At 42.4% G+C, this 13,256-nt stretch overlaps 1 protein-coding gene across 7 annotated transcripts in view; it reads left to right on the forward strand.

Annotated features, from left to right (window-relative positions):
• The window catches only part of NFAT5 (nuclear factor of activated T cells 5), a 182,225-nt gene that overhangs the window by 119,356 nt on the left and 49,613 nt on the right, over positions 1-13,256 (forward strand). For all 7 annotated transcript variants that reach the window (XM_068260758.1, XM_068260761.1, XM_068260757.1 and 4 more), the window contains 3 exons: positions 638-772; positions 2,995-3,047; positions 12,304-12,436. In XM_068260758.1, the coding sequence (XP_068116859.1) occupies positions 638-772; positions 2,995-3,047; positions 12,304-12,436 (321 nt within the window). The remainder of the gene's footprint in view (positions 1-637; positions 773-2,994; positions 3,048-12,303; positions 12,437-13,256) is intronic.

The following is a 13,256-nucleotide window of genomic DNA, read 5'->3' on the forward strand; positions in this document are numbered from 1 at the left end:
GAGGCCCTACAGGCAGATGGGAGGTAGGACCATACAGGCAGAGGAAGGTAGGGCCATACAGGCAGAGGCAGGGAAGCCCTACAGGCAGAGGGAGGTAGGGCCATACAGGCAGAGGAAGGTAGGGCCATACAGGCAGAGGCAGGGAAGCCCTACAGGCAGAGCAAGGCAGGGCCATACAGGCAGAGGGAGGGAGGCCCTACAGGCAGATGGGAGGTAGGACCATACAGGCAGAGGGAGGGAGGCCCTACAGGCAGAGGGGAGGGAGTCGTCTTTGGGCATTTGTGTGTGGGGGTCCAGTAATTGAGATTTTCATTTGTTTTCAAACACGCGTTTTGCCGCTACTACAGGTGCAATTCCTGACATAAAATAAAAAAATGGTGAGTTTTCCAAATTGGAGATCACATTGCAAATCACATAGCACTGCTTTTGCCATGCGATTTGCATGCACTTCCATTCATTTAACCCAATCGCAAATGCAGGAAAAATGCAGCAGGCACTTCATTTGTGATTGGGTCAAAAACGGATCGCACTATGTACAGAGCACAGTGATTGCTGTTAATCACGGTGCCCTTGCAGCGTGGAATGGCTCTAAGAGATGGATTGTACATTCTCTAATACTTGTTTTTTTCTGGTACAGCCCAGCCTGCTGGAGTTCCAGAGATCCTGAAGAAGAGTCTCCACAGCTGCTCCGTGAAAGGGGAGGAAGAGGTCTTCCTCATTGGGAAGAATTTCCTGAAAGGAGCCAAAGTCGTATTCCAAGAAAACCTTGCTGGTGTGTTTGTCTACTATACTTTTTGCGTTCTGGTTGGTCGGCTGTTTTTGTACAATAACAACAACCATTGCTTTAAAGATGACAGTGGTATCAGTTCACTAAGAATTACCGCATGCAGTAAACAGCTGATTTTACCGAACATTTTGGGAAAAGCCAATTCACTAAGGCTGTTAATGCATGGAAAACGGAAATTACCGGCTAGTAAGGTAAATTACCATCTTGTGCAGAAAATACCTCATTAATATCAATTCACAAAGATTAGAGCCTTCGGTAAAACAAGTGAGATGTTCGGCATTTTAAGACCGGCCTGGAGCTGTCGGTAACGAACAGTGAGACCGTCAGTAAAACGAACAGGCTAAGGAGACAGCCAATAGGAGGAGCCACCCCGTCCTACAACTCAAACCATTGGTGCTGATATACTGCTGGGACGGACATCTGAAAGTAAAAAAAAAACAATGCAGGTGGAGGGCACATTTTTATAGAGGCTTTCTTGTATCCCTTCAGACGTGAATAAGTATAGACTGATGCAGCGAATCAGGGGGACTAGTGGAGTTAGTGGTAGTAGTCTAAAAGGATGCCAGGGAGGCCTATTAGTTGTGATTATCAGTAGCAGCAACTTGCAAATGAACAGCTCATGGCAGACCACTTGTACCAGAAGAATCCACATTACCTATATACTCGAGAATAAGTCTAGAAATTTAGGTCTGACTCACTAAGTAAAAGTCACAGACAACACTGAGCACACTGAGTAATGTGTGTACTATTATTGACATTCCCATTTAAAGCAATTTACCCAGTGGTAAGTGACACTTTCTTGATGAAGTAAATGTCAAGAAAATACAGGTCTGAAAGTTCTAGCCACAACCATTAACAATGCAAGAGGCAGGGGGGAAATACTGGGCTGCAGGAAAGAGAGTGAATAATTGCTGCACTTGGTCGCCTGAAGGAATTATTGGCTGTACTTAAGGGTCAGGATGGGTTAATTACTGCAATACTGTGTGCAGTGCAGTCATTAACCTGGGCCCCAAGTGTAGCTTTTAATTCTTTCTAGTCCCCAAGTGCAGCCATTAACTTTGCTGTGTAGACTTATACTTGAGTCAATAAAACAATCCAGCTTAAAGAGACTCAGAGATGAGTCTTCCTGCTGTTTTTTACTTACCCAGGGCTTCCCCCAGCCCCATAAGCATGGATGTCTCCCTTGCTGTCCTCCCGCAGTCCTCCATTCAGCCGCAGTCAACTCCCGTTACAAGGTTCGGTCGGACCCGGGCCTTCTGCGCTTGCGCAGAAAGTACACACATGCGCAGAAGGTCCGCTGCTGATGTCACTGAGCCGCTTACCGGGGAAGATTGTGGCTGAACGGAGGCACTGAGGAGGACGGCGAGGGACACATCCATGCTTTATGGGGCTGGAGGAAGCCCCAGGTAAGTAAAAAAACAGCAGGAAGACTCAGCTCTGAGTCTCTTTAAGAGGGTCCACTTATACATCAGGTCAACTTGTATTTGTTGTATTTGAGTATATAGGGTAATTCTGGCCAGAAGTTACCCCGCCTAACCATAACCCTAGACTGCCCTGAACCCCACCCTCACCTCTTGTGCCTAACCCTAAGACCTCCCGCTGGTGGTGCCTAACCCTAAAACCCCCTTTCTGGTGGGGCCTAACACTAAGATCCCCCTCTTGGTGCCTTACCCTAACCCTCCCCCAAACCTTAACCCCCTCTCTGCTGCAAAGCCGCAATATGCGGCAAGCAAGGTAGGTAATTTTTGGTGCCCGGAGGTACCTAATTAGCAGCAGTGAAAGTAAATTTCTCTTGTAAATGCTAAGTGTGGCATTGCATAACGGACGCCAAAATTTACCTTGCTTGCTGCATATCGTGGCCATTGTAAAAGTCTGCGATTTGCAGCAAAGAAGGTCAATTTTGGCATAGCATGCGCTGTGCGCCCAACTTTCTGTCCTTTGACGCAAATTGCGACTTTTATAATAGGCGCTTATGCCGGTGCCGGTTTTTCCATAAGGGTTCCTGCGCCCTTTTCCCCTCCTTTTGATTTTTTCCTGTTTCCAACACACCATCTTCAAAAACTTGACTTGCTGTGCAATTTAACCCTCCCTTGTAACGCAATAATTCACGTCACCTGGTTGTATTATTGTGACTGATGTATTTTTATGTGTCTTGTATAGCTGCCGCTCACATTCAGTGTCCCTGTTGTCTGTTTCTATCTCCTCAGATGAGAACTCGTGGAAGGCGGAGGCAGAGATTGACATGGAGCTGTTCCATCAGGTACTCTTCCCTGCTAAGACTTTACAATGGGCAAACATTGACTGAATAATGTATAAATAAATATTATAAAAAATACAAGCAACTTTCAAGGACCGCTATCTCGAAAACTTGAAAAATGTCATCTACATGTGTATAAGTAGTACATTTCTTGTGTACTACAAATAACTTTTATCCTATGTTCTTGTTGTTTACAATAGGCAGTAAAAATCTGACAGGTTGTAGACTAGTCCATCTAATGGGGGATTCTCGGTATTTCCTTTATTCTCTACAAACGAACTCCCTGGAAAGGATCTATACAAACATACCAGCCGGCCTCCCTACTTACTTGCGCACTGTTTTGGCAGATGGACTGAGCAACTGAAGTTCAGCAAGTGCTTTTGAAAATAAAGAAAATCCTTAAACCCCCCCCTACAGGAGATGGACTAGTCCAAAACTTGTCTGATCTGTCAGACTTTTAAAACCTATTGCAGTGTTCTCCCCAGATATTTTTTTCCAGTCGAGTGGCATGAAAAAGTAGGCAGGTGGGGCAACATGAAATAATGGAGGGACAGCACTTCTCTGCACATTTCTGCTTATAGCATAGGAGGAGGTGAGCAGATGACAGCCGGGTGGTCACCAAAACTAGCCGGGTGGAGCACCCAGCTAAAAGAGTCTGGGGAGAACACAGTATTGTAAGCGACAGCAAAGTAGGATTAATACACATTTTTAGTTCATTTTTCTCTGGAACAAATGCACATATTAATACCTGTACATACACATGCATTTTAAATGTTACAGTTTTTCGTGATGGTGGTCCTTAAATCATTGTTACTTTCAGTAATGTTTCTCTTTAAAGAAAACCTGTACTGAAAATAAAAGTCAAAATAAGCATACACAAGTCATACTTACCTTCCATGTAGTCTACTCCTCAGTGTCTTTCTCCTGTCCCGTGTCCTATTTGTTCACTATGATCAAGGGAATTTTTCATCCTCCATTTTGAAAATAGCCATTACCCATAACAGCTTTCTGGTCAGCACACAGTTAAACTGTAACATCCCCCACTTGAGCCATAGGGAAACATGGACATTACCTGGTACATCAGTTGTCCTCTCAGCTATAACTGACAGCAACTGATATTTTACTGACAGCAACTGATATATTTCAGATCTGACAAAATATTGTCAGAACTGGAAGGGATTATTGTCAGAAGAAAATGGTGAGCTTCTGAGAGGAACTGATGGGAAGGTATCTATGTAATGTTCATTTGAAGTTACCTCGTGTTTATTTTAAATATTTTTACTCAGTACAGGTTCTCTTTAACTAAAGCACGGGAAAACAAATTACACAGGAAGCATTTCTTTCTAGTATTCTGGAACTCGCAATCTAATCCTACCATATTATTATTCTTTTATTTATTATTATTATTGTTATTGTTATTATTATTATTATTATTATTATTATGTATTTATATAGCACTGACCTCTTCTGCAGCACATTACAGAGTACATAATCATGCCACTGACTGTCCTCAGAGGAGCTCACAATCTAATCCTACCATAGTCATAGTCTAATGTCCTACCATATTATTATTATGTATTTATATAGCACTGACCTCTTCTGCAGCACATTACAGAGTACATAGTCATGTCACTGACTGTCCTCAGAGGAGCTCACACTCTAATCCTACGATAGTCATAGTCTAATGTCCTACCATATTATTATTATGTATTTATGTAGCGCTGACATCTTCTGCAGCACATTACAGAGTACATAGTCATGTCACTGACTGTCCTCAGAGGAGCTCACAATCTATTCCTACCATAATCATAGTCTAATGTCCTACCATATTATTATTATGTATTTATATAGCACTGACATCTTCTGCAGCACATTACAGAGCACATAGTCATGTCACTGACTGTCCTCAGAGGAGCTCACAATCTAATCCCTACCATAATCATAGTCTAATGTCCTACCATATTATTATTATGTATTTATGTAGCGCTGACATCTTCTGCAGCACATTACAGAGCACATAGTCATGTCACTGACTGTCCTCAGAGGAGCTCACAATCTAATTTCTACCATAATCATAGTCTAATGATCTACCATATTATTATGTATTTATATAGCACTGACATCTTCTGCAGCACATTACAGAGTACATAGTCATGTCACTGACTGTCCTCAGAGGAGCTCACACTCTAATCCTACCATAGTCCTAGTCCAATGTCCTACCATATTATTATTATGTATTTATATAGCACTGACATCTCCTGCAGCACATTACAGAGTACATAGTCATGTCACTGACTGTCCTCAGAGGTGCTCACAATCTAATTTCTACCATAATCATAGTCTAATGTCCTACCATATTATTATTATGTATTTATATAGCACTGACATCTCCTGCAGCACATTACAGAGTACATAGTCATGTCACTGTCTGTCCTCAGAGTAGCTCACACTCTAATCCTACCATAGTCATAGTGTAATGTCCTACCATATTATTATTATTATTATGTATTTATATAGCACTGACATCTTCTGCAGCACATTACAGAGCACATAGTCATGTCACTGAATGTCCTCAGAGGTGCTCACAATCTAATTTCTACCATAATCATAGTCTAATGATCTACCATATTATTATGTATTTATATAGCACTGACATCTTCTGCAGCACATTACAGAGTACATAGTCATGTCACTGACTGTCCTCAGAGGGGCTCACAATCTAATCCTACCATAGTCATAGTCTAATGTCCTACCATATTATTATTATTATGTATTTATATAGCACTGACATCTCCTGCAGCACATTACAGAGTACATAGTCATGTCACTGACTGTCCTCAGAGGAGCTCACACTCTAATCCTACCATAGTCATAGTGTAATGTCCTACCATATTATTATTATTATGTATTTATATAGCCCTGACATCTTCTGCAGCACATTACAGAGCACATAGTCATGTCACTGACTGTCCTCAGAGGTGCTCACAATCTAATTTCTACCATAATCACAGTCTAATGTCCTACCATATTATTATTATTATGTATTTATATAGCACTGACATCTCCTGCAGCACATTACAGAGTACATAGTCATGTCACTGTCTGTCCTCAGAGTAGCTCACACTCTAATCCTACCATAGTCATAGTGTAATGTCCTACCATATTATTATTATTATTATTATTATGTATTTATATAGCACTGACATCTTCTGCAGCACATTACAGAGCACATAGTCATGTCACTGAATGTCCTCAGAGGTGCTCACAATCTAATTTCTACCATAATCATAGTCTAATGATCTACCATATTATTATGTATTTATATAGCACTGACATCTTCTGCAGCACATTACAGAGTACATAGTCATGTCACTGACTGTCCTCAGAGGGGCTCACAATCTAATCCTACCATAGTCATAGTCTAATGTCCTACCATATTATTATTATTATGTATTTATATAGCCCTGACATCTTCTGCAGCACATTACAGAGTACATAGTCATGTCACTGACTGTCCTCAGAGGAGCTCACACTCTAATCCTACCATAGTCATAGTGTAATGTCCTACCATATTATTATTATTATGTATTTATATAGCCCTGACATCTTCTGCAGCACATTACAGAGCACATAGTCATGTCACTGACTGTCCTCAGAGGTGCTCACAATCTAATTTCTACCATAATCACAGTCTAATGTCCTACCATATTATTATTATGTATTTATATAGCCCTGACATCTTCTGCAGCACATTACAGAGCACATAGTCATGTCACTGACTGTCCTCAGAGGTGCTCACAATCTAATTTCTACCATAATCACAGTCTAATGTCCTACCATATTATTATTATTATGTATTTATATAGCACTAACATCTCCTGCAGCACATTACAGAGTACATAGTCATGTCACTGTCTGTCCTCAGAGTAGCTCACACTCTAATCCTACCATAGTCATAGTGTAATGTCCTACCATATTATTATTATTATTATGTATTTATATAGCACTGACATCTTCTGCAGCACATTACAGAGCACATAGTCATGTCACTGAATGTCCTCAGAGGTGCTCACAATCTAATTTCTACCATAATCATAGTCTAATGATCTACCATATTATTATGTATTTATATAGCACTGACATCTTCTGCAGCACATTACAGAGTACATAGTCATGTCACTGACTGTCCTCAGAGGGGCTCACAATCTAATCCTACCATAGTCATAGTCTAATGTCCTACCATATTATTATTATTATGTATTTATATAGCACTGACATCTCCTGCAGCGCATTACAGAGTACATAGTCATGTCACTGTCTGTCCTCAGAGTAGCTCACACTCTAATCCTACCATAGTCATAGTGTAATGTCCTACCATATTATTATTATTATTATGTATTTATATAGCACTGACATCTTCTGCAGCACATTACAGAGCACATAGTCATGTCACTGAATGTCCTCAGAGGTGCTCACAATCTAATTTCTACCATAATCATAGTCTAATGTCCTATCATATTATTATTATGTATTTATATAGCACTGACATCTTCTGCAGCACTTTACAGAGTACATAGTCATGTCACTGTCTGTCCTCAGAGGGGCTCACAATCTAATCCTACCATAGTCATAGTCTAATGTCCTACCATATTATTATTATTATGTATTTATATAGCCCTGACATCTTCTGCAGCACATTACAGAGTACATAGTCATGTCACTGACTGTCCTCAGAGGAGCTCACTATCTAATCCTACCATAGTCCTAGTGTAATGTCTTTCCATGTTATTATTATTATTATTATTATTATTATTATTATTATTATGTATTTATATAGCTCTGTCATGTCACTGACTGTCCTCAGAGGAGCTCAGAATCTAATCCTGTCCTCCCATATTATTAATATTATTATTATGTATTTATCATGTCACTGACTGTCCGCAGAGGAGCTCATAATAGAATCTCTGTTATAGTCATTATCATAGTCTAATTACTTTAAATAAAAATATTGTTTCTCACTCAGTTTCTCTGAAATACTTTCAGATGAACTAAATTGAAGTTAAGCCAATTTGCTTCATTCCTTGTGGTATGGGTAATATGGGATACTCCTGTGAGTTTATTCACTCCCTCCCTTTACTCACCTAATGATCATCCTCCCTCTCTCCTGATGATCTCCTGCTAGCTCAGGCTCTGTGCTGTAGTGTCACACTCACCTAATGATCATCCTCCCTCTCCCCTGATGGTCTCCTGCTAGCTCAGGCTCTGTGCTGTAGTGTCACACTCACCTAATGATCATCCTCCCTCTCCCCTGATGATCTCCTGCAAGCTCAGGCTCTGTGCTGTAGTGTCACACTCACCTAATGATCATCCTCCCTCTCCCCTGATGGTCTCCTGCTAGCTCAGGCTCTGTGCTGTAGTGTCACACTCACCTAATGATCATCCTCCCTCTCCCCTGATGATCTCCTGCAAGCTCAGGCTCTGTGCTGTAGTGTCACACTCACCTAATGATCATCCTCCCTCTCCCCTGATGGTCTCCTGCTAGCTCAGGCTCTGTGCTGTAGTGTCACACTCACCTAATGATCATCCTCCCTCTCCCCTGATGGTCTCCTGCTAGCTCAGGCTCTGTGCTGTAGTGTCACACTGCTCCCTGCTTGACACCTCTCTTATCTCAGTCACCTTGGTTTGTGCATTGCGTGCAATGGTTTGTGTGCAGAGCAAACTCTACATATATCCATCCTTCATCCCTTTCCTACACTACCGCAGTCTGTTTCCATGGTACACTTGCAATGTGGCTCTCTCCTCCGGAGCCCCGCCCCCACAATCCTCCAGTCACAAGGCCATTATTCCTCTCCATCTCATTCAGCTAAAAGTACATCTAAAGCAATACAATTTTATGTATTTTGTGTTCAATAAAGGACACCCCAGGTGAAAATAAACTAATGAAATAAACAATTGTATCTATCTTCCTTTTCCTAAAAATTACTTTTTAAGATATTCCACAGTTTTATTTTATATTTAAGTCAAGTTTTTACTGTTTTATTGTTTTTGCTCAATGACGCATTCATTGAAGTATGCCAGAGCTAAAATCTATGAACTATTGACCCTTTTTATCTCTTTCTTGCTCTCAGAAGTCATTTGCTGCTAGGAAAGTGTTTTATAGTTTTAATTTCTGATTAGTGAGTGTCACACTGTAGTCTGACCCAGTCCTGACTCAGACAGGAACTGCCACTTACACACCTGATGTTTAACCCTTTCAGGCAGAGAAAGGAAAAAAAGGAACACAGCATAGATATTTGTGTGCTAGGCATTGTACATACACATGTCTATCTCATCATGTCACATGTCACTTCGAGTATCCTCTAACTTTGAGTTTGTATCCCCATAAATCACCCAGCCGTGCTGTCGACACACAGCGTGTCGCAGCCGGCTGTTTACCTCTGCATCTGTCAGTCTCGCCGCTCCCCCGCCTCCTCCATAGCTCCGGTCCCCACCCGCGTTCCTTCCCTCCAATCAGCGGGGAGGGAAGGGACGTGGGCGAGGACCAGTGCTATGGAGGAGGCGGGGAAACGGCGAGACTGACAGATGCAGAGGTAAACAGCCGGCTGCCGCTGTGTGTCGACAGCTCGGCTGATGATTTATGGTAGCATAGCAGAGCTCAGGGGGGGGGGGGGGTGTTTAGGGGGGATTAGGGATAGCAACAGAGGCTGGGCAGTATATGCAGACCCAGCCTCTGTGTGCTGTTAGCGTTCTTAGAACCCACCTCGGGTTCTCTTTAAAGCATAAGGATCTGATCATGCTCGATTCACATACTACTGTGTGTTGTCTGCTTCTCTCCTCATTACCTTCTAATAACGCATTGAAAAATGTGTGTTTTTGCTAAAACGGGTTGAGGCAGAAATGGGAGGGCGATAGAAGGGAATATTAACGCAAGCCTACCTCTTCCTGTCTGATTTTTTTTTGGGGGGGGGGGGAAACAAACAACACACAGAGGTATGTGGCTCCAACATGAACATACCTCAGTGCTTTCCTTAGATAGCTTTGCCTTGTGTCAGGTGTGCTTTAAAAGCATATAACGGCCAACATGGTGAATGTCTACAGCACGCCTCATGTATCAATGTTTCCCAACCTGGCCTCTTCACTCCTCAGGAAGAAGAATCACTTGTAAAAGTTGAAGTTTAAAAAAATAAAGACCCTAGTTACTAATGTCCTGAGCCAGCATAGTGTGATTAAAAACAAAAAAACAGTACAATGTGTTCACTAAATTAACTAGCATTTTCAGCTTCTTGCCAACATTAACAGCTAAAGACCAGCAAAAGCTCCGAAAGCGGTAACAGCAGAGATTCAGGGCATCTGGCCACAGAGCTGAGGCTAGGGCCTGGCGCCTGGGGCACATGCAATGCCACCGGCCTGGAATACCCTCATAGGCATGATCACGCTTTGTGTTACACATGTGTGTTTATGTAATTAGTCACTGAAACGGAAGACAATGGTTACCACCTTTAGGGGTTACCTTATTCTAGTTATTCCAAAGAATAAGATCTGTAATATGGAGCTCCAGACACTTTAAAGAACAAGCGACACCCATGCTAACCTAGACATAAAAACCACATATAAGTAGATAATTACTACATAACAGCTCTACTTACATAACAGATGTATTGCACTGTCTACGTTATGATTCTTGTGAATTTTACAAAGGAAAAGCAGAGAATCCTGTTCTAGACAGATTCTATCTTGGTTAGCTTTAAATGCAGCTAATCCTGACATTTCCTCCCTCACTCTTTTTTTCTCCTCTTGCTAATTGTGTATTCGTTGCCCGCCCTCCTCCCAGAGTCATCAGACACTCCCACTGAGGTCTATACTAGGAAGTGACATAACTGTCTTATGTCATTAGAAGGAGGGGGAAATAAAGGGAAGAGGAGGAATAGATTATAGATAAAAAGTTCCCCCAGCATGCAACTATTTGGCAATGGCAATTAAAGGGCCAGTGCGCCTAAGGTATGCGATAACTCCAACCCATAACAGCAGAAAAAGTTTTGAATGCAGGATTAGCATCTTTATCATTTAATACACTCAGACCAGTTGCTGTTGAAATTTGTTTTTTATGGTGACAATCCCGCTTTAACAAGCTGGCATTTATTTCAGCCACTCCCCTAGCATTGTGTGCAGTCACCTAAAGCAGGGAAGGATTAGAAAGGTGCTCAGCCTCTTATTGCCATCTAGGTTCCTAGTGTGGAAAATTCCACACACGTCCTTCCTATTGCTGGTGAGAAGTAACCAGGACAGGAGGTGGAAGAATATCTGACGGCAATAAAAACTAACCAGAGGATTTCACCCTCTCCCGCCATGTGGATGCCAATTATTTTAAGATCCTTTCACTTCCTGTTCTTGAAAACCTGATACAAGAATGAATGGTGACCACAAACAGAAGTAAAATCTGACAGAGCTTCTAACTCTTCCTGCTCCATCTAGACAATAAAAGTTTTACATGGAGTTCCATATAAAGTGGACCTGAACTCTTGCACAGGACAGAAGGAAAACAGAGAGAAATGCACCCTGTGTGTATTTAGAGAGTTTAGCCTGTCTAATTCCCCCTCATCTGTGACTAATCACAAGTTGTAATTTGATCTCTGAGCTGTGTCAGCTGACTCCCTCGGCAAAGCAGCAAGTTTGTATTGTAAACACTGGATGCTAACATATGTCTGCTTCCATGAAAGCAGCAAGTAGACACACTTCAGATTTACCGCAGGATTTGTATCAGCTGCAACTGTATGGCTGATTTTGTGTTGAAACCCCTGCTACAGTGTGATGTCAGGGCCTTAGTGCTGGCAGATTGTTGTCTGTGAACCACATTGCATTGTGGGAAATAACTAGCTTTTTTCCAACTGCCAAGCAAGCCAAATCTCCCTCAGTAACAAACATTCCGTACAGATCACCTGGCAGAACTAAAGATGTCACCACCAGTGACACTGACTAAACGATCTATAAATGAATAATGTAAACAATATTCATTGTTAATTTCACTACAGTTCCTCTGTAAATTTTTTCCGATAGCTAGAAGGGGGTGGTATGGGCAGCTGAAGGAAAATATTGTGAGCTGGCTGAAGTGGGGGAGGTGACATCCCACATCCTAACTGAATAATTTGGGAGGGTGATATAAGGAATCAGGACACACATATATTTGCAGTGTATTGTTATTATATGCCATGTGACCGTCATGTGACCGGCACTCCTGATCTTTGTATTTCTGCCTGTTTAGAACCATCTCATTGTGAAGGTTCCTCCGTACCACGACCAGCATATCACATCCCCGGTGTCTGTGGTGATGTTTGTGGTGACCAATGCCGGCCGCTCTCATGAGGTTCAGCCTTTTACATACACTCCAGACTCAGGTGAGTTCTCTGTGGGGGACATTTATCAAGAGTGTCTGAGACAAAATATTGGTAGGTTTTTAGAAATACGTGCAGAATTGTCTCAGACATCCTAAGAAATCACTAGATCGTGCAGAAACCTTCTTAAAAATAGGAGGAGCTAGGAAGGTCTCTCAGGCAGTGCAGTGTGTGAGGGAAATAGCTGTTGCTGTGGTAACCAACACATCTGCTGTCAGCAGGCTCTGAGTGAGGGGGGAGGAGCCCTTCACAAATTACATCTAGCCTGCACTGCTGCACTATCTGGAGAACTGCTATGAAGACTGCACCAGTTTAGGGATGGATTTGCACTTTTCTTAGCTTTAGTGCCGCTCTAGAAATCCACGCTAAACTGCCGACATTACGTAGGATTTGAGAAGTTTCTTACAATCGGAACACATTTAGAAGAAATGCTTTGATAAATCTGGCCCACTCTCCACTGTGTGTTACGTCAGTGTGCGGAGTACTGCCGGCTACTTCCTGCTCTAGTGTCCCGCCCCCTATATAGCAAGCGTTGCCAGGTAGCCCTCTCCTATGAGCCACTTTTATTCCAGATCTCTTAAAGTGTACATGTAGCGGAAAAAGTGCCCATAGAGGGTACTTACCTCGGATGAGGGAAGCCTCTGGACCCTAAAGAGGCGTCCCTTGTCCTTCTCCGCGGCCCCATTCCGGCGGTTGGACCCACGAATGTCTGCTTGTCGGCACCTCGCAATTGTGCTCTAGCGCCACCCCGCTCGGCTTTCTTCACTAATAACCGGTCAGGATTGGCTCTGTGCTACTGGGTAGGTGCAAGCTGCCTGCCCAG

This window comes from Hyperolius riggenbachi, chromosome 11 (genome assembly GCF_040937935.1).
Source record: "Hyperolius riggenbachi isolate aHypRig1 chromosome 11, aHypRig1.pri, whole genome shotgun sequence".
In the NCBI taxonomy this organism is placed as follows: domain Eukaryota; kingdom Metazoa; phylum Chordata; class Amphibia; order Anura; family Hyperoliidae; genus Hyperolius; species Hyperolius riggenbachi.